General features: G+C 37.1%; 1 protein-coding gene and 1 pseudogene across 2 annotated transcripts in view; one reads left to right on the forward strand and one right to left on the reverse strand.

Moving 5' to 3' along the window:
* Xrcc4 (X-ray repair cross complementing 4) overlaps positions 1-23537 on the reverse strand; it is a 202862-nt gene that overhangs the window by 91736 nt on the left and 87589 nt on the right. For both annotated transcript variants that reach the window (XM_076927117.1, XM_076927118.1), the window contains exons 5-6: positions 21540-21692; positions 20413-20504 (exon numbers count right to left, since the gene is read on the reverse strand). In XM_076927117.1, coding sequence (XP_076783232.1) covers positions 20413-20504; positions 21540-21692 — 245 coding nt within the window. The remainder of the gene's footprint in view (positions 1-20412; positions 20505-21539; positions 21693-23537) is intronic.
* Positions 10847-12163, forward strand: LOC143440282 (G2/mitotic-specific cyclin-B1 pseudogene; annotated as a pseudogene).

A 23537-nucleotide genomic window follows, 5' to 3' on the forward strand; every position in this document is an offset into this window, starting at 1 on the left:
ATCCTCATAACATTTGGGCCACTATTTTACCAGTAGGCACATTCTGTTTGGCAGGTTAGTGCTATAGTTTATAGGATTCTCAGATAGGTAAGAACACTGATGCTTTTTCTCCTTTGGCCTTTTGACTTGAAGCTTCCGGGATTACAGAAGCTGGCTAACAGGATGAAATCTTCCCGGCTGTCCTAAAAATCAGAGATCTGCTTACCTCTGACTTCTTAGTGCATGTATCTCCAAGCCCAGTATTTTACGTCTTTTTAAAGAAACTGGAGATTCAAAATTTTTAGTAACTAAGAAATATTAAATTTATTATTAAATTCTTAAAAAACATTCTCATTTCAAATATTTACATGTATTAGAAATCTATTTCTACCCATTAAAACTTTTATGCAATACAATTGAAAGAATTATCATCTTCCAATAGCTTCAAGGTATTTCCGTTTTCCAGGACCTGAGAGCGTATCAAAATAGTCAAGTGCTCAATTCCCTCATACAATATACGGTAAACTTTTCACATAATTAAATAATTCTTCGCTATAATTAAATAATCACTGGATTATCTAAAACACCTGATGCAGTATAAATCTTGTATATGCAGTTGCTTTTGTTGGTAGACAGTTTTATAAAGTTTTTCTGATCTGCAGTTAGTTGTGTGTGTAGGTGGGAAAACTGGCCAGCAAACATGAACTGAGGAGGCAGGAGCTATGAGCAGGTGATGTATGTGTAAAACACATGTAGTATAAGGGACTCGACAATCACAGAGTTTGATCTCTGAGAAGTACCGTGCACTTAATCCTTTCGAGACATAAAGGGACAGAGATCCAAGTCATTGGGTATCATCTTTTACAAAGTGTCACAAACATGCAGTTTAAGAAGAAAGAGCAACGCCATTAATGAAGAATCTGTGCCAGAAATAAGATGTAAGGAAACTGTGAAGTCCAGAGCCAAGGCCTTCTTTCAGTGCACTCATACACATTACTTGAAAAACAATATCAAAGAAAAACCAGAATATACAGTTTACTTTATAAAAGGAATCATGTATTTATACCTTTTAATTTCATCCAGATTATTCATTTAAATTATACAATAGTACGGCAATAGTATGGCTGTTACTATAGCTTCAACAGTGATAGTACAAACATAGCGTAAGCTCCTCTTTTTCTGACACACTTCAAAACATCCTTATAAAATCACTAGCTTTACTGTCATCTACCATTCCTTAGTTTTATTATAGGCTTGGATTTGTCACTTTGGGCTCACATTGTGCCTTTCATCTGGCCACCCTACTTGTGACCCTTCTCATCCACACACCATATTCAGATCTGTCTCCAGAGCCTGCTGATATCCATCCTTCACACGTCCCAGACTTCAGCTTTCAGTTGCAGCTAGCACTGCATCAATGCTGGTGGGCTGGCAGCACTCCAGAACTTTATTATGGGTAACCTTCTCTATCCTTTTGATCTTAAATGTGGCTTATAAGTGACAATGATGAATTGGCTTAAGGGGCCAGATGTGCTGTTTGTGGTAGAATTTCCTATGCTGTTTGTGGTAGAGATCCCTGTCCCAATAACAGAGAGGTGAGAATTCTATATATGGCATAATTGGACTTCAGCTGATTTGGAGATTGCTGCTAGGTTCACACCAGCCTTTGTTTCAGCTCAGTTATAATCTGAGATTGATAGGGACAATGAAGATGGTACGCTTCCCTTTCCTAAATGATCCACACTTTGTTTTCTTCCATTAGAATGGGGGCCTGAACCCAGGGCGTCATACATGGGAGGCAGCAGCCTGCCACTGAACTACAGCTCTGAATTCGGGTATCCTTAGGTTGATTTTGTGACAACTTCCTGTGTTATGCATTTAACATGCAGTGGTGTCTCTAGTCAGGTTTCAACAAGATTCCTTAGAACTAAGTGACTAAATATTACCTTATATCAAAAGTTCCACAAAGATTTGATAGTTCAATTGTTCTTTCATTTTTATAATAATAAAAACTTATTCTATAACTACAGAATAGGCATGAAATAAAGCTTTTTAGCACAGACATCATGATGAGTATATTGAAAAAAATATAATTTGAGTCTTTGATTTTAAAAATATGGCTATCACAAAATATGAAAGTATAAATTTTGTATGAGCCACACTTTTAAAATAAAAAAGAAAACTGAATTTGTAGTTTAGTGATAAAGCATTAACTGAGTTTTTAAAAGACATGCTTTGCTAAAAAGGCAATATTTAATATATTTCTATCCAAAATATTAGTCTAACATAAAATTGCACTAAGAAAGCATTTTCTATCTTTTTAATAATAAGTTATACTAAAAGACTGAAATAACAAGTAGTGTACTTATAGCATTATCACAATGTACACTAAGCATAATTCCATCCTCAACAGTTCCATGGGTCTCGCTGCTGCCTTACTGAATAATACAATTCTAAACAGATCTGCAGGCTAATGCATGGAAAGGTAGAAATTCAGGTTTCTGCTTGAATCCTTTACTTTACTTCTTAACATCATATCCACTCCAGGCTTCACTTTGCATGTAACATCTTAATACAGACTTTCTGGTTTAAATACTATTTTTATGAGTTAATACAGTTCTGAATCTTCTTGGGAATTCAACAAAAAATTGGGATCCTTACTCCCAAATTGGCCATTTGTTTAATGGCTATAGGTTAAATTGTAGCTTTTACTTTCTTTCTAAAACAAAAACAACAACTACTTATTTATCATGCAAACAGATGGCTCACTGAGCATAAGCACTTGTCACCTCACCTGTAGAGCTGAGCAATCACAGACACCTACACTGTGAAAAGAGAGAAGTGACTCCCATAAGTTGTCCTCCTCTGATCCAGGAAAGAAGGGTATTTATACACACACACACACACACACACACACACACACACACCATGGAGGGAGGGAGGGAGAGAGGGAAGGAGGGAGGGAGGGAAGGATGGAGGAAGGGAGGGAGGGAGAGATAAAAAAGTAAGGGTATTTAGGAGTTCTTAAGTCTATATCTAAGTATGGGACCTTATACAAATTAAGGTATTTATATGGATAACAATATTGTGGATCCTAATTAAATATGGTTTGTATCTCTATTTTTTAAAGTGGCTTTGACATCAAAGTGCAGGTAAGATCACATGATGACACAGGGGAAAGACAGTAGTCTACAGACCATCAGGAGGTCCCTGGAGCAGAGCCTTCTTTCAGAGAACCATCCTGGAAATACTTTGATTTTTAGATCCTGAGAACCATGAGAAAATGATTTTCTATTGCTTCAACAGCAGCATATTACAATATTTTAGGCATTGTGGCTAAACATATATGCAGATACATATATTATTTTATACATAATGACAAATAGAGATCTATCCTCTAAATACTCTCAGAATTAGAAATTATTAATTCTATTGGAGATATTAATAAAAGAGAATTTATGTAGTGTTTGTACAATGCATGCCTATTAATCATCAACTAGCATTTGTATTAAGTCAATTCAAGAATACTGCTATTATTATAATGGCAAAAGAACATATTAAACTGTCCACCAAATTCCTGAAGGTCTCCTTGTATTCTGAAGTTTAATATTCTCATGGTTATAAGCTATACTTTTAAAATTCATTATTTTGTGATCTTCTCCTATCCAGTACACATCTTAACACAGGAAACACAGTAACTCTCTCCTTGGAAAATATCTGTCTTCTTTACAGAATTCCTTCTTTTCATCTTTTTCCTCAGAAAGTTGAAACCATCAGAAATGGTGTTTTCTTTTTTTTTTTTCATTTTTTTATTGGATATTTTATTTACACTTCAGATGCCATCCCCTTTTTCCAATCCCCCCCCCTTTAGAAAATCCCTATCCCATGCCCCCTTTTCCTTTTTGCATTTATACACTTTTTTTAAAATGTTAATCAAAGGCTTTATAAGTTTGGTAATGCTCAATCAGAGGTGTAACCCACTACCCAACCTAGATATATTAACTATTGGTGGAGATACATGAACATCTGCCTCCCTGTCTACCCCCTCTCTTTCTCAACACCTAGCTTCTCCTCTCCTTCTTCTCCTCTCCTTACTCCTTCTCTTCCTCTCAGTACTCCTCCCACCTTAGCTCCTCCTACATATCACCCTTCCTGTTAAAATAAAACTTTTCTCTCCTGGGCGGTGGTGGCACATGCCTTTAATCCCAGCGCTTGGGAGGCAGAGGCAGGCGATTTCTGAGTTCGAGGCCAGCCTGGTCTACAGAGTGAGTTCCAGGACAGCCAGGGCTACACAGAGAAACCCTGTCTCGAAAAAGAAAAAGAAAAACAAAACAAAACAAAACCCAACAACAAAAAAAACCTAACCAAACAAAAAAACCTTTTCTCTCAAAATACAATTAGAGCATAATTATGCCAATTTGTACCAGTGAGGTACAAGATAGTCCTAATACCCAGTCCATCATTTTGTTGACTAACCAGAAACTCTGCCATCTCTTCTAACTAAAACACTTAGTTCTGAACCTGGCTTTTTCCTTGGCTTTAGAATGAATGTCAGCTGAAAACCATCCACTCAAATCTTTTCTCTCAAGGTAAATAGCCAGGATTGGCTATGAGGCTATAAGTTTTCAACCCCATCAGAAATCCAGGAAGGGAAAGCTGACAGCAGCCTGATAAGGCTGTCTCTTTAGAGGTCCCCCAGAGTCTGACATACCCAGAGGCAGATACTCACAGCTAACCATTAATCTGATCAAAGGTTCCCAATGGAGAAGTTAGAGAGTAAACTGAAGGAGCTGAAAGGGTTGGTGGCCCATGAGGAGAGCAACAATACCAACCAGCCAGAGCTCCCCAGGGTCTAAACCACCAGCCTAGAAGCACATATGGAGGGACACATGACTCCAGCTGTATATGTAGGGGAGGATGGCCTTGTTGGGCATAGGGGGGAGAGGAGAACTTTGGTCCCATGAAGGCTGAACACTGAGTGGGGGGGGGGATCTGAGGGTGGGGAGGGGGAGTGGGGGGGTAGGTGGGTGCACACCCTCATAGAAGCAGGAGGAGTGGGGATGGGGTAGGGGTTCCTGGGTGGTGGGGGGAATGCGGTAAGGGGATAAAATTTGAAATGTACATATTATATCCCATAAAAGAGGGGAAAAAAGCTGTTAGAACCAACATCCTTAATAAAATGTCAGCACTCTTAAAAACATTATCTTGATACTAAAATTTGTTTTGAGAATTGTATATTGCAGATTAATCAGCCTTGGTGTATCTACTCATCAAGCAAGCTGGGCAGACCTGCTCAAACCTCTGAGGTACTGGAATTCCATCTGGATGCAGTGAAGACACAGCATCAGAGGCTTATCAATTTACTCTTCCCCCCCCACTCCTCTTCTCATATCTCAACACCCATAATCAGCTTGAAGAAGCTAATCAAGAGTCAGTGCCCCTATTCCCTGGGCTTGGGGACTAAGGTGGTAAATGTTGGGCTGTCTTTCTAAGGAAAAGTAGTGGTTTTGTGGGAATAGAGAGGATTAGCTAGGATTTATTGCATAGCCATAACCTATTGGTAGAAATCTGTACAATTATTATCAAGATGAAGATATAATTTCTTAAATGGCACCAATTTACTTTGATTACAAATTTTAAAGTTTTCATTGGTACAAGCTTCTTATTGATATAAAAGTGAGATGAATATTGTTACTCTCATAGGCATTGGACCAGTATAACACATTTAGGAATACAAGGCTTAGACCCAGTCCTTCTTTAACTTTTTTTTAACAGATTTGAGATGGTTAGCCTGTGAGTTAAGGGACTACAGGAACAGTGTTTTCTTACATAGGGTTCTTGTAACACTAATACTTGTTGAAAACTGCCCTTAAAGTGTTATAGTATGTATGAGCTAGCAAAGTGAGCTAGCAAACAGGGAGATGGACTGGAAAGGTCATCTTCTGATCAAGACACAGGCATTGCAGTCAGGAACACTCAACACTGGTGGCTATCACACCCACAGTTGTGTGAAGATGAGCTTTCTCAACAGTCAGCATGGATACAGAGAGGTCTGCATGGCCTTGCTACACACTGCTCAACTATTTGCTATAGGCAGATTCCAGGGACAGAGAAACATTGCCTGGGCTCTAAAACTCCTCATGACCATCCCAAGATCTAATGCACAATTTTAATCCAATAGTTACACAGATGGCCTAGGTTAAATTAAATGTGTTACAAGACCAAAACAAAACCAATCCAAAAGCTAGGTTATAGAGGGGTGGGGTGGGACACTGACAGGGATGGGAGGGAGGTAAGAGGATGTGGGGAAAAAGGAATAAGAACATATCATGACATATCATAGAAGCCAACCTAAAAATAAAGAAAAATAGCCCCAACATAAAATTAAGTAGTGGTTATTATTTATTTAACAGAACAGGTCTTGAAGAAAATATTATCTGGGTGGTCTTCATCTGAGCTTCTAAGGAGACTGGCTGAATGACTAGGTCTTTATCACCCTAGAACTGCCCTTGGCTCAGAAAAAAACAATAACAAAACAAAACAGTGTGGTTGTCTAGTACTAAGTCACAGGTTAGAGTGTCAATAATCACTGAACATTCCAAGGCCCAGAAAAGAGAAACAAATAGAGCTCAGTTAACTTCTTGAATTTTGTTTGCTGACTCATGACTAAGATGTAATTAGCCCACCTCCATGTTTCTGATTCATGGTAAGTTTTCTACTATAAAATCAGACAAACAAACAAAGATAATACACGACAGACCAAAACAAAAGAACAAAACCTGCCAAAGGCAGGGCTGGAGAGATGCCTCGATGATGCAGTGGTTAAGAGCACTCTGCTGCTCAGGCAGCACCATGGTTGGTTCTCAGTGCCCACCCTACAGCTAACAAGACCTCAGCTTCTGTTGTAGAGAATGCATCTATGTTCTCTTTAGCCTCCATGGGCTCTTCCAAGCAAATATGAAATAAAGTTTTTAAAAAGAAAAACAGGTACTGTCAAACACATTTCGAAAGTGTTTGTGGGAAGTTTTCTTTATGAGCAGTGTGTAGCAGGTATATTTTCTCTACACCTTTCCCAGCACTTCATTTAAAATGCATTACTTGAAGTAGTACCAGATTGTGGTTTAGAGAAATGTAATGACCAAGACTGTTTGACAGCCTTTCATTCAGTTATCCAGCAATTAGTGAGTCCTTTATCTTCAGTGAAATACTCATTCAAATCTTTTCTCTACATTACTTTAGGTTACTCATTTTCTTCTCAGTTACAGGGCTCTTAATTCAAGAAACAAGTTTCTTGACAGGTTTATTACTTGTCATAACTTGCATTTACTTAATAGTTTCCTTTTGAGGTAAAAATTTGTCTGATAAAATATAAAACATTATTATCTGCTTGTATTTTGCTTTTGCTATTAAAGATAGGGGCTAAAAATTTCTTCTTTTAGGCCCATGATCCACTTAAGATTGTTTATCAGTTAATGTTAAGCAAATATTTAAGTTAATTTACTTTTCTAATAGTTGTCAAATGTTCAACTAAAATGGAAAAACAAAAAATAAACATCAAATTACCCATTCTCGTTATCTTGGTAGCATTGCTGAGGATCAGTTCACCAGAAACATAAACGTATGTTCACTGACAACTCTGTTTGAATCACTTAAAGCCATCTTATACTAAAACTACACTGTCTTGATTAATAGTTCTTAGGGTTTTTTTTGTGTGGGGGGGGAGGGGTTGGGTTTTTTGTTTTTGGTTATTTTACTTATTTACATTCCAAATGTTATGCCCATTCCAGGTCTCCCCTCCACAACCCCCTATCCCACCCCCCATTCCCTTTTCCTCTAAGAGGGTACTCTCTCAATGATCCATCCACTTCCCCCTCACACCTTCAGCATCCCCATCCTCTGAGGCATCAAGCCTCCATAGAACCAAGAGCCTCCCTCCCACTAATGCCAGAAATGTCATTCCTCTGCAACATAAGTATTAGGGGCCATGGGTCCCTCTATGTGTACTCTTTGGTTGGTAGTTTAGTCTCTGGGAGCATTGAGGGGGCCTGGTTATTTGATACTGTTGTTCTTCCTATTGGGTTGCAATCCCCTTCAGCTGCTTCAGTCCTTCTCCTAACTCTTCCATTAGTGTCTCCAAGCTCAGTCTGATGGTTGGCAGCGAGCATCTGCCTATGTATTTGTCAGGCCTCGCAGAGCCTCTCAGGAGACAGCTACACCAGGCTCCTGTCAGCTGTTGGCATACAAAATAGTGTCTTGGTTTGGTGACTGTATATGGCATGGATCCCGAAGTGGGGCCGTCTCTGGATGGCCTTTCCTTCAGTCTCTGCTCAACTCTTTGTTTCTGTATTTCCTTTAGAAAGGAGAAATTCTGGGTTAAAATTTTTTCAGATGGGTGCGTGGCCCCATCCCTCAACTGGGCTATGCCTCTCTACTGTAGGTTGTCTCTTCAGGTTCTATTTCCCCTTTGATGATTCTTGTTTTAAGGAATATTTTGATGATTTGATTTCAGTGTGAATTTTAAGATGAGCATGTCACTTTCTGCCAAAATACAAGCAGTGATTCTGTAAAGAATATGTTGAAACTAAAATCTGATATAACTGGCTGACTTTAACTTAACAAAATACAAATTTTCAATCTTTAAATTCAGGTGTTTTCCCATTTATTTAATGAGTCTTTTTTGATATTTTATGGTTTTTTGTACATGCATTGTGGAATGTTCGTTTGTTAGTCAACTCAATTCTCAGATATCATCATCATCATCATCACCATCAACATCGCTATTACTTGACAATGCTGGGATTGGATCTGGCCTCACACATGCTAAGACAATGCTTATCAGGAAGGATATATTCCCAGCCCTACTCTTCTTGGTGCTACTCTCCATACTCTCATTTCTTTTTGCTCATTGCCAATTTATAGAAAAGTGATTGAGTTTTGTGTATCAATATCATACCTTAACACCGGGTTCACTCATTGATTGGCTCTATTTTAATAGTTTCTTATCCAATAATATCAGATCAAAAAAAGTGATAGTTTTCATTCCTGACCTGTCTGGATGCATTTCACTTGTTCTCTCAAGCATTCATGCTGGCCAGAACTGGCTGACTACCTTGGTGACAGAGACAACAGACATCCTTTGCTTCCAGCTACTGAAGGATAGTGTTACTTTTCAATTCACCCCTACGTAGAAAAAAGATGTGACCCTCAGCCAAACTGCTTTCACCAGGCTGAGGACGCTCCTTTATATTCCTGGTTTGTTAAGTCTGTTTTGCATTAAATGTGTGGGAATTTCCAAGTGATACGTTTCTTTATATGTTATATTAGTGTATTAGCAATGTAAGGTAAATTTATGAAATTTAAGATAGAAATTTTGTCATCAGAAAGATAAAAATCAGTTGTTCTTGATGCATGTTTCTAGTTACGTATTAAAATACTTTCCTAGTAATTTAATTACAGTTTTTGTATCTATGGTCATGGTAGACATTATTCCCTAGTTTCTTCTATTATATTCTATAATTCTATATTTCCCAGCTGGTATTCTAGAATTAATGAATCCTGCATGCTGCTGAAGTATGGAATCTTTGTTTGATGCAGTTCTAACACACTTTTACCCTGTCATTGCCGTTTGCTGTATCTCTGTTTTGCGGCCACTCATAGTGTCATAATTACTTTATTGGACAACGTTTGTCAATGAAATCAAGGGAATAAGAAGTGTTTATACACCTAGTATTTTGATATATATTGATTCATATATTTTGTGCTTTCATGATTTAATTTTTTCTTGTAATTCTGATAAAGATTTGTGATTATTTTATCTTAGCCTGATGGATTTCTCTTAGTGTTCCTGATAAAGCAGGCTGCCAATGACTTTCTTAATCTAGAAGTACTATTTAATTTTAAAATTATCATACAGTGTCAGGTATAGTGATAGCATTTTCAAATAGTATGTTAGGGCGGATTCTCTCTACCCTGAGCCCTCAGTCTCTTTTCTGTCTTCTTGTCTTTTTTCTTTTGTACTCTTTCACAACACCTCTCTTGTTGTCTTCTTAAATATGTCACATACATACTAGAATTTAATTCAAAAATAAAGAATGAAATTTTGTAATGTACAAGAAAGTGGGTGGAGCTGGAAAGTATTACAAGCATGACTCAGAACAATAAGAACCATGTGTTTGCTTTTGTATAGGATCCCAGTGTGTGGTATACATATGTTTGTGTATAAGTGTGTGATGTATACATGCATGTGTATAAGTGGGTGTAAGTGTGTAGTATATATATATGTGTGTGTATATATGTGTGTGTGTGTGTATAAGTGGGTATAAGTGTGTGATATATATGTGTGTGTGTGTGTGTATGTGTGTGTGTGTGTGCATGTATAAGTGGGTGTGAGTATGTGGTATATATATGTGTGTGTGTATATACATATATGCATATATATAAGTGGGTGTAAGTGTGGGATAAGCTTAAGAAACTGAAAAGAAATGAAGGTTTACTTTTTTTATGTAGAAAGGCACTGAATATAAAATTTTAGTGGATATAAAATTACAAATGTCCATTTTTCTCTTTACTTTCGGGACTCTGTTAATGTCATTTTTTTTTTTTTCAGGTTTCTATCTGTCCAGTGCTTCAGAGAAGATAACAACACTGGAGGGCCTGGATAGGTAGCAGTGTTGGGGTGGGCAGCGGCAATCAGGATAATCTCCTCTCTGACAAGGCTGTCGGGCTGATTATATGTCTCAGTATGAATCTGTGGCCATCATTCTACTTATGGCTTAGGTTTCTGGATATTTACTAACGTTAAAAAGACTAAATGTGGGCGTGCTGTGGAGGAACGGCTGTTAGTGTTTAGCCGTGGGCAGCCAGAGGCTGGGGTGTCTTCTCGGTGAACCTCTGCTTCAGGAGGAGCCATGGTGTTCAGGGTCACTAGGAACACCAAAATTAACTCGGAAAATAATGCCAAGGTCAGTATGGCAGGCGCCAAGCGTGTGCCTTTGGCAATTGCTGCTGCCTCCAAACCCGGGCTGAGATCGAGAACTGCTCTTGGAAACATTGGTAATAAAGTCAGCAAACAGGCAAGAGTGCCTCTGAAAAAGGAAACGAAAATGTTAGGTGCTGGAAAAGTTACTGTTAAAGTCCTCCCAAAACCTGCGGAGGAAAAGGTGCCTGTGTGTGAGCCAGAGGCGGAACTTGCTGAGCCTGAGCCTGAACATGTTACAGAAGAGAAGCTTCCTCCTGAACCTATTTTGGTTGATAATCCCTCACCAAGCCCAATGGAAACATCTGGATGTGCACCTGCAGAAGAATATCTGTGTCAGGCTTTCCCTGACGTAATTCTTGCAATGAGTGATGTAGATGCAGATGATGGAGCTGATCCAAACCTCTGTAGTGAATATGTGAGAGATATCTATGCTTACCTCAGACACCTGGAGGAAGAGCAGTCAGTTAGACCAAAATACCTACTGAGTTGTGAAGTCACTGGAAACATGAGAGCCATCCTAATTGACTGGCTAATACAGGTTCAAATGAAATTTAAGCTGCTGCAGGAGACCATGTACATGACTGTGTCCATTATTGATCGGTTCATGCAGAACAGTTGTGTGCCCAAGAAGATGCTACAGCTGGTCGGTGTGACTGCCATGTTTATTGCAAGCAAATATGAGGAGATGTACCCTCCAGAAATAGGTGACTTTGCTTTTGTGACTAACAACACTTACACTAAGCACCAGATCAGACAGATGGAGATTGAAGCTTCTGAGAGTGCTAAACTTCAATCTGGGTCGCCCTCTGCCTCTGCACTTCCTCTGTAGAGCATCTAAAATTGGAGAGGTGAATATCGAGCAGCATACTTTGGCCAAATACCTCATGGAGCTCTCTGTGCTGGACTATGACATGGTGCATTTTGTTCCTTCTCACATGGCAGCTGGGGCTTTTTGCTTAGCACTGAAAATTCTTGACAACGGTGTATGGACACCAACTCTGCAGCACGCACTCCCTGTCCTACACGGAAGAATCCCTGCTTCCTGTTAAGCAGCACCTGGCTATAGTCATGGTGAACCGTGGCCTTACAAAGCATATGACTATCAAGAACAAGTATGCAACATCTAAACATGCTAAGATCAGCATGCTGGCACAGCTGAACTGTACGCTAGTTCAGAATTTGTGTAAGGCCATGGCAAAGGCATAACTCCAGTGGACTACTATACTACATCTGCAAATTCAGTTGGCACCATGTGCCACCTGTACATAGGATACTGTGTTTACATGCTCTTCAATAAAGGTTGTGACTTTTTATTTTGCATAGCTTAACTCATTTGAATATGATTGCTTCTGACTTTAAGATAACAAACACTGTCAAAGAATTTAGGAGTATATTAAGAACTGCTTCTAGTTTAACAGCTACCAACTAATGTATATATTTGTATCCTATATGTTTATATACTTCCTTCACTGTGTGTCCTTATATCATCATGCAAAGTCTTCTGTCTGGCTCTGGTTTAAACTCTGAGTCTACCAGCTAGTCCTTTGTTCCATTTTCTTAGAGGTGGTTGCCACCTTTAACCACTGTCTCTTGAGCTGCCAACTTCCAGATCTGAAACCAAGTATTTTTGTTATGTAAAATAGGATGTTCAAAATTAAAGGTGTCTTTTAAAAGAATGTGCCTCCAAATCTCAATACCAACAGATAAGGGTATATTCTTGTATATCCTGTGTAGATATAATTATGCATATATTGTTAAGGAGATATTTTTATATGGGTTCATTTTATCAACAGTATTCCTTTCAGCATTCCTTTCAGTGCCTATATTGATGCATTTCCTAGTGTGAACAAACTGTATGTAATATAGTCAATCATTCCCTTAGTGATATTCAAGTGCATTCTCTGGTTGCCCTCCATACAGTGTTTCCTAAATGCTCTTTGATGTCTTGCTTGGCTTCATGTATAGTAGCTTTCCCAGGGGGGTGTGCTTTCAATTCTGACAGCCAGATGAGTGTGGTTGGCACCATAATACCAAGATGCCACGTCCCTCTCCTGTCTTGTAACTCCAACTGGAAAAGAAATCCTGTCTCATTTGCTGTTTTAATTTATACATCCGATATCAAGTTGAATAAAATTGTATTGATGGCAAAAAAAAAAAAGACTAAATATCTTAGCTACCACTTGAAACATATTCATAGCTCCAATGTGCTTCTCTTCATAAATTTATATTTTTATCAGCGATCGAGGTTATCCTAAAGGCCTGCAAGATTCTGTTTACTCTTCTTTGATTTTTTTTTTTTTTTCTCATACGGTACAGACTCTGTTAATCAGCTGTCAAGGCCACTGCGACTTTTTCCATCCTGAATCACCTGTTCATCTACTCTCATGGATCTGTCATTTCTGCCACTGTACTCTGCAACTCCATAATTCCAATCTTGTACTTGTTAAATAGTAACTTCATCTTTTTGTTAAGAATGTTTTCATGTTAACATGTTATCATGCTCATTTTTAATTCTTTAAGCATGTTTTCTTAAAAAAATTTTTTTAAATTGTGCTTTGGAGTATTTTGTACTATATTCAACATCTGGTGTAAATCTGAAAGCTTCTATTGACCCCTTGCTCACGCTCCCTGACTGGGTATGGATCCTGGTTTCCGGTCTTTTGCATGTCTGGTTTTGTTGAAAACTCACTTATTCACTGCTGCCAACATCATTACTTCCAGCAAGAAATGCCACCAGATGTAAATCTCAACCTCTAGGAAGATCAATTGAGCCTTTCTGGTCCCATGCAAATTAGGTGCCAATCCTTCTGGCCTGGCAGATCCCATGAGATTCCCCACACTAAGTTCACAAAAGGGGCACAGAGGAAAAATGGCCGTCCTGGGTAAAGATGTTGCGGACGGCCAGGTCGTACCACATTTTACTAGCTTAGCCAGTAGAAGCAGTGTTTGTGATACTGCTCGCCCTTCACGGATGCTCTGAAATGTTTGTTTGTCTCATCAATTTTAGATTCATTGTTGTTGCTTTGAACAGAAAGGAGATGCCACCCTTTTTAAACTTTCTATACTCAGAGACATTTAAAAAACAATTTCTTTGTTTCCTCAGGAACACAAAAAAAATTGAAATAGTTATCTAGGAAGTCATCTACACATAACACAATCTTTCAGTACGGAAGCAGGAGCAGAAGCACTGTGAGGACCAAAAGGACAAGTCCAGACTCCAGGAGACTGTGCGGCCCACAAAGACAGGGAACCTGTGCCCAGGACGCCCACACAGAATGTCTTCCTACACAAGAATAATAAAACATAAAGAATAATACCAGTTGCCATGTCAAGGTTAACAGAGAGATCTTTCAGGGGGTGAGGGATAATTGTTCTCCCTTTCTCAGACTCTAGACGAAGAGCTACAGACAACTATTAAAGGCTAAGAGAGGGAAAACCAATCTTCCACATAGGGAGATGAACCCTTAATTGACAATATAAACTGGCCATCCCTAAAACAAATATAGGAAACAATAAATAAGCTCACCAGATTTTATTTATATAGTCACTCACATATATATTTATATATCATGAGACAACATGCCTATATGTATAACAACAGTAATTTTAAAAAGAGGCCTTGAATGTGGCTAGAGGGACTGTGAAAATATTGCAATTATAGTGCACATACATGAATTTAGAAAGATATTTTTAACAAATGAACTGAAAAAATAACCAAGCAGTCTTATTTGCTAAGTCTCATGATGGAGACAGTCTCTAGAGCAAATATCTACACATGGGAACTCTCTCGGAACTAACTATCCTCAATGCCCCCTGTTAATGGCTAATTATTAGGAATTTCCCAGTATTCTATATTTCAATTATATGTTACAAAGGTAGCTAATTTATGGTTTGAGTAGGCAATTTTAAAAGATATTTGTGTTCAAGAATAACTTACTGACCTTTTCTAGGACTCCACTCATGATGGACAAGAAGTGACTTGACCTAGAGGAACTACAATAAGAAGTCAGGGTTTCTGATACACAAGCTGATCCTGTAATAATGGGAACACATAACTCTCCACGATTGCTATGACAACCCAAACCGTCGCTTCACCATGGCGGTAGGTTTTCAGAAATTGAGTTTTTCATTAAGAATTCAAAATAAACATGTCTATGATGAAGATTCTGGGTAAGATTAAGAGCATATGTGTAGCAGAACTCAAAGAGGTTCTGAGTAATCTATCTGGCAGGACATGTTGCTCTCCCCTGTGTGAGAGGAGATTCACTGCTCAATGCAACAATTTGATACTTAGAAATTTTAGACTGTTCTATTTTTAAAAACAACTGTATCAGTATTCATCAACTGTGTGGCATGGTCATTCATTTATTTTCAAAAAGCCTATTCTATAACCACACTTCCTTTCAGGAAGCCTAGCAACTAAGTAGAAACCCAAATGACGGACAGTAATTACACAGGGACAGTTCTGTTTGTTAAGAAGCAGGAGTAATTAAGCTAACGTGGTAAATCTCGGGCAAATAATTATGCAAAGAAATAGACAGAAAGCTTCTTTATTTGTTGGTAATATCTGCTACTTTAATCTGCACTGAAAGGCAAAACATAGTAGGAAAGTATTTCTGTATTTGATCTTTTAGCAAGACTAATTCAAATATTCTGCAGTGATAAATAATGTCACTTCCCAGTAACAAAATGATGATTATTCAGATACATTAATTATTAAAGCTAAATATTCCTTCACATAATTCCTTATATCATGGGTAATTAGGAGTAATTACACATATGATTAAAATGTTTCATTAGAACTTTTTGTGATACCTAAAAACCTTTAACTGAAATTCTTATATTCATATATAATTAAATATATATTCATGTAACTCTTTACTATTATAGCATCAACACAGTTCTAAAATAATATTAAAAGAAATAATAATGAAAAACTGTTCATTGCATTATATTTGATATTCTGGCACTATTGCTTTGTGAGGTTCTATTATTAATGAAACTAAAGTATAGTGTTTTCTCATTTTGAATACAAAAAAATCAGTCTTCTGTAGAGAAGGGTATTTCACAGTACTTATAATCTATAACATTCTTCAGGTTCCTAGTGAAAAATAAAAACCACTTTGAAGCACTTTTCATAAAAAATTATGAAATACTATGAGACGTTAAAATTAGTTAGGAGCCACTGTTGGGAGCACTGGTTAGTCTCCTAGAGGATCCAGGTTTAGTTCCCAGCATCCATATGAAGACTCACAACTGTCTGTAAGCTCCAAGCCATCTCATGCCCTCTGCAGACTTGTATGCAGGTAAAACACCAATGCACATAAAATAAACATTAATTTAAAAAATAATTTAGATGAGAATGAGAGTGGCCTAGCTCTCTCTATAATCAAGGCTTCACTATAATTATATTAACTATTTCAGCTGTTGGAACCTTCATCTGAAACAGAGCTAAAATTCTACCAACCCTGGGGCCATAGGATGCAGTCATATTTTAGAAAGAAAGTCATTAATGTCGTTTTAAGATATCTCAAAACTCTGAGAATCAACATATTGTAAAAGCAAAACTTGCTACAGAAAAATATTAATTGTATTGTCCATAACATTTGATGATACTTGGAAATTCATTTAGCCAAAAAGCTGTACCATGAGCTTTATCTCCCCCCCCCCCCCACCATTTGGGAATAGTTAGGTGTATTATTAATGTACCATCCACAGACATAAGACTCAACAGCCCCCTGCCCCAACAAGGAAGCTGAAGAAACATTAACAAAAAGAGCTTTATGATCTGCTTATTTTATGCAATGCTGAGAACTGAAGTCTAGGTCGTGTACACACTGGGCACTCTACAGTGAGTTCTATCTCCAGGTTCTCAAGGTCTCATGTTATATAAGCATGACACAGCCTATGAAACTGGCCTATTTTTTAAGAACAAGTCTGTAATAGCCATAACAACAAAGGAAAATTTTAAACTTTGGGTAATAAAAGCAAGGAAATTATTTTTTTCACAATTACACACACATTTCTTTCAAACTTCAATATCCAGATCCTACTTCTGGATAAACGGATAAAAGTAAATACCTTTCAGGGTGTAGTAGTGGCACACACCTTTAATCCCAGCAGTAAGGGAGCAGAGACAAGAGGATTTCTGTGATTTTGAGGTCAGCCTGGTATACCTAGTGAGTTCCAGAATAGGCAGGCTTCAAAGAAATCTATGTCTCATGGAATAGATGATTAAATCAGTGAAAGACTGTCACCTCAGTGAACCTAAATCATCACAAAGGAACAGGACAATCATGTAAACAACTCATGAGGACTATGGGAATTTTAATAACTAATAACAAGAATCACATAATAAAATTACTAGTAAATTATACACTCAAACCCTTTCAGAACTGGGATTCTGAAAGACAGAGTAAAACTGGTAATCCTCACTGATTCTTGACCCCCTTGTTTGACTGTATGAAAGTAGGCACACCTGAAACAGGAAGAACATCAAAGCCACATGCTTACTTATATCACAAGCAACCAAGACGCTAGAAGAAGATCGGGAAGAAGAGGCAGCTCAGTCTCAAGCTCACAGTCATAGTACACACAGACGGCGGCAGGCAGCATGGATAAGCTGCATCACAGGCTAGAAGATGCATTGCAAAGACTGGTAATCTACAGTCACATTCCCTTAGCTAATGTGCAATGCTTCCTCTCAGACCTATGCATGCATTCAGGGTTGTGGTTCCAAATCAAGATTTGGTTTTATTAAGATCAAGTAATTAAAATATAAAAAAAGAACCAGAGGCTTATATGCCAAATATATGAGCGAGAATCACATCACTGACACATAAAATAAAGTAATAATAAGAAATAAACAGAGAAGAGAAATTTTGCCAAATTAAATAGCACAACTATACTCAAGATATGCTAAAAGTAGGCTTAACACATACAGGCCCCAATCTCATGTATACATATTTAATGTTATAATTCTGATCAATACCATTCATCCCTTATGTGTGCTAGTGAGATATGCTATTTAGATTGAAGAACAAAATCAAGGTCCACAGCACTTACTACAAAGTTTGAAAAGTTTAACAAGAATATAAAATTTTCTCTTTTATTTGTATTTTAATGACTATTAAAATAATTCTGAAACCACACACATATAACAAACAATCTCAGCAGGCTGTATTTTATAATTGTGCATACATATGCATACATGTGCATACACATGTAGTGGATACATGTATGCAAAAATAACTGGAAAAAAGTTGTCAATCTGGGAGTGAGGTTTATCATGGAAGAAGTTGGAGGGAGGAAACATGGGAAGATGTGGCGAGAGGAAAGGGAAGGGGTAATATGCAGGATTACATTTTAATTAGAGTATAAAAATTGTTTAAATAGGGAAAATGTAAAAGAAAATATTTCCTCTACATGATAAAAAATGTTCTCGATTGAAAGTGCATTTGCATGACTGTTTGATCTTTTAAATAAAATTTGATGTATCACTTAACCAGCTTAATAAGTCTCATTTAATCTTCACCACCACCATTGGTCATTTTTCTAGAGGTTTGTTCATTTATTTTCCATACTCTATGTCATCGTGGGACCTTCAGTGTCTTAGTTAAACCAATCTACCAGTTGGCCATTCACTTCCATAAGTACACAATGTATGTTTTTCTTCTAACTAAAATAGAAACACAACACTTGTCTGTTTTTACTTTTCCCTCCAGTTCTTACTCTGTCTTCTTTCCTTTTGAAATTTAGGTTTATGAAATGAAGTTTGTAGTCTCATCTCTGATTCCCTTAATTCCTGTTCTTTCTTATGCAGTCCATTTCACTGAAATGTAATATTGAGGTTCCCACAACTAGTCCAAGTGAGAGAATAATGTGTCTCTAAATTACTTAGTACATATAGAACTTACATATCCCTTCCCTAAAAGCTCAGGGATCACCGTGAAATAGGGGACCGCATGATTTTAAGAGCCATAGGTTGGGAAGGAGTCTTCCCAACAGTGTCCCAGCAACAGTGTCTTCTGGATGACAGGATGGACCACTGTCCTTATGAACTCACTGCAGCTGTGACTGCCTATACAAGCTCAGGCCAGCCAATACTCCAGTATGGAGAAGCCTACCTCCTAGCTAAGGAATGATTGACAATGGATTCTGGGTGGAGGCTCAGTATTGTTTAAGTATATGGCTCCTGGTAAGCTAGCCAGATGCAAGTGGATGGCACTACAGTATGGGTACAATAGGAACTGCAAATTGGACTTGGTGGTTTGATGAAAACTAAACAAACATTAGACATTAAGTCAGGGAAGGGGTGGTGAGTGGATCCAGAGGATGTAGGTCAAGGAGTAGGGGATAAATATTATCAAAAGACATATTGTACATATATATGAAATTCTCCAAAAATAAAAATATTGCATTATAAAATATACATCTTTTCTAAAAATGGTTTTATATGGGGTTTAGACAAAATGTTCTTAGTGTCGTATGAGCTCAGGGGTTCCCTAATTCTACTGCCCCCATATATTGCTACACACTTATACTGCCTCTATATGACTCTAGAAAATAACTCACAGGATTAAATACCTGCTAGGACTTGGTGCACAGGCTTGGATGTGGCACACAAATTATAAACCAGGATGCTTTTTCCTTCTTGTTTGTGTCTCTTTATGAAAGTTATTTATTTGAATAAATTGTTATATTCTGATCAGGGGTGCCCTTCCTCCATCTCTACCCAGCTCCTCCCTTTGACTCCATTCATTCAACTGTAGCTTTTATTCCCTCTTGTTAGTAACAAGCAGGCAAAGGAAAACAGTAAAACAACAACCACAAAGAGACAAAGACAATACACCACACACACTCATACAAAGACACACACAGACAAAGACACACACACAGACAAAGACACACACACACAAGCACAAATGAAACCAATAAAAACACAAACTCTAAAACCATCATGCAATCACAAAAGGCCATTCAGATTTTTACTGCCTGAAAAACGGTTACAACTCGACCCCTTTTGTCTTTGTCCCCATGACTGAAGAGTAGAAGCAGAGTCAGTCTCACCCTGCTCTACCTATAGTGCTAGCACCAGCTCCATGAGATCTCTGAGATGAAAGACAAGCAGTTCTGGGCTGGGGATACTTAATGTAAGATGCATCTGTTCATGCATTCTCATTTAACAGCCAAGGTACATCCCCAGTAAACGTGTGTGTGTGTGTGTGTGTGTGTGTGTGTACACACGTATGCTTGCTGCTTGCTTGTGTGCCTTGCTGTTACTAACTGCTACAGTCTACTATAAATTTTAATTTTAATGTAATGTTCTTAAAGTTTTAGGGTACAATTTTGATAAATTTTAAGGAAAAGCTTTTTTCATCCACGTTTTCAGTTTGGTTATATGACAGGGATAAGCCCACGTGACACATGAACCCTTAGTGAGTCCGGGCTCTCACCTGCAGCCTGCACAGGGGCTCCACTTTCTTCATCAGTGCTTCCTCCATAAAGCCCATCCTCGTCAGTTGTTTTGTCAGAACATGGAGTTTCCCTGGAAATAGTGAAAGGCAGGACTGGAAATCATCCATTTATTCTGGCTAACAATCTAATTTACCAGTAAGAAAATATAGAAAAACATTCCTAGAAAAAAAGTTCTGCTTAGACAGACATAGAGTGATTTAGATGAAATCAACTGACTAAGTCCCTTAAAAGAAAGAGGTTTTATCTTAGTAAACTGCATGGTGGTTAATGTTTACTATTACTCAACTAGTTTATCAGGTTGTATTTGTCTATTTAAATGCTATTCCCTCTAGTTATCTTGGTGGGTCAGTGCTCAGCATTGTAACGATTTGCAGGCAGTTCTACATTTCATTAAATTGTCCCCAAAAGAGCAAGTAGCGCTCTGTGCCAGACTTAGAAAAAGTTAAAATTAAATGATACTATCTTTATATTATGTTATGCAAAAACCTATGCTTCATATCATATCCAAGGCAACAGAATTTAATCTGTATGAGCCAATGATTAAAAACAATTGAAATTACTCAAACCTATACTAGCCACTTGTAACCTATAATTTTCTTACCTTAGGAATCAACTGTATACACATTTTCAGAAAGGGTAAAACAACAACAACTTGACAATAGGATAAAATAACATACTTTCATCAGACAACATAAATGTACCACAGGATTTAGCATTCACTAGCTGGATCTAAAGTTAACATTGCTTAGATGTAAAGATTACAGATGTGCAAACAACTTGCAGCCTTGGAGGATGCAAAAGGTTTTGTTATCCGATATATTTCTTACTTCATAATGTCTAAAAATTGAATAATCAATTAAATAAATAAATGGCTATGAATTAAATAAATAAGTTTGGTACGCTACGATTGTATGTTGTACTTGAAAGTAAATCATGGGATGACATGGAAAAATTGTGTGGAGAATGTACTCATCCAAGCTGGAATGGCTACACCCACTACAAAAATAAATGTACATTGCTAAAAGTTGACAAGTAATGTTGCAAGTCTGTAAAGACATTCTACTGAGATTTACCCTTCTCCTATCCAACAGCAAAAGGATGCTACCTTTCAGGTTTCGTACTCTCCTCCAGCTGCTGGACTTCATTTAACAACTTATGCAAGCTTCGGATCTTTGTTTTCTTCTCATTCAGCACCAAGATAAATCTTTGATACAAATCGGCCTCCAAGGCTTCTTTGGCACTCACACATTTCTCAAATCTAAACATATAAAGAAGTGAACAAATTGCAAGTCATATAAATTTTTATCATTAATATTATTCAATTTCATCCTTATGATTTCAAGAAAACTTTTGAAGCCAAATGTAACTAAGGTCATTTTTATTTAAGTATAGTGTGGACAAGTTAGAAAATACTATGTATTAATAATTGTAACTTATTTTCTAAAACAAACAATAATTGAAATATATGGAAATAAAGTTCTATAACCTAAATTCTCAAATACAATAATTCATATGTACTTCATTTATAAAAGTTCATGAACCATTTATGTTACATATTATATTGCATCATGTACAAATATACATTAATATTATTATTACAACAGCCATGAGGATATATCAAAGCAATACACTTAATTTGTTGTCAGTCTTCAGACTATGACTTGTTCCACAAGAACATAATTAATTAATTTGTGTCTTTACAGCCCACCACATGCACACACCCAAACATAAATAAAAAATGTATGTAATGAATTGAATTATGTCATCTGATATTTCCAAGAAGATAATAAAGAAATGATGAAAAAAAAAGTATATATCTTTAGCCTTAGAGATATATAAAATCTCTAGTATTCATCCTAGAATGTTAGAATGCTCAAAGGAATTTCATTTGCTTTAATATCCTAACAGACAGGATAATAGAATGCCAGCTAACAGAAGTTGTATACACCTGCTGTGTATATGCCATGAATAAACTACTATTCTACAAATTTAAAAACAATTATTTCATTGAAAATTTACTTTTAAATATAGTCAAGTTCTGCCTAATTTTACCTTTACCATTATGCTTATTCTATATGTTCCTAAATGTACTTTATATGTGTCCCATGTGGATCCTAGTAATTAAATATGTAAATATATATATACACACACACACATATGGTGAGATAATTAGAAATGAAACTGTCAAAATGTGATACTTTTCATATAGGCCCTTAATGTGTCCTACAACTCATCTATTTTAAAAATACAGAGACTTCATTCGAGGATAAAAAGGACTATCTAACAATGCAATTCTGGAACCAATTAGTGCACATTCTTTTAGTGGCATTCCACGAGACCACAAAACATGTGTGTTCTACCAAGTGCTTTATGCTCAGTGCCTAGCAGTGATGTTCAGTACACATTCATGACATAAACGAATAAAGTGAGCTCATAATCACAGTTTTTCATTTGCTGATTTAATCTGCATCTCCAAGAATACCTTTCATTTTCAACACAATACCTCACAGTTCCTCTGAGCCTATTTTCCAAGATGGCAACCACTTAGCACTAGGTTAGTTTGAGAGTAACGTGACACATAGTTTGAAGTCCTCCTCCTTGGAGATGCATTTTTTTTCCTAGTGGCCTTTTCAAGTGTGTGAGATTGGTCCTACAAGCCGGGAGACTGATCTGAGTTCTTCAACAGCACAATGTCCATTCTAGGGGCTGAAGACTTCCTAAAGAACATGGGATGGAATTCATATCCCTTTAGCCACTTCACACCGGCAAAAGGAGCTTGGTGGATTTGTTTTTCCTCATTAGCTACAAGATACACCATGGTCTGAGGTACCTCCTAAGGTTGTCTGCTTCCCTTCAGTCCTTCCTATGTCAAGATACTGCCAATATATATGATTTATGTTATATGCAGGGTATATTTCTATATTTGTAATTTCAGATGTAAACTGTCAGATTAACATTATCTTACTTTCATATAATATTTTCTGACATAATAACATAAGAAATTTAAATATGAGAACATATATATATATACATATATATATATATGTATATATATATACCTAAACTATCTCAGTATATAATAAAGATTATTTAAACACATACA

This window comes from Arvicanthis niloticus, chromosome 29 (genome assembly GCF_011762505.2).
Source record: "Arvicanthis niloticus isolate mArvNil1 chromosome 29, mArvNil1.pat.X, whole genome shotgun sequence".
NCBI classification, from domain to species: domain Eukaryota; kingdom Metazoa; phylum Chordata; class Mammalia; order Rodentia; family Muridae; genus Arvicanthis; species Arvicanthis niloticus.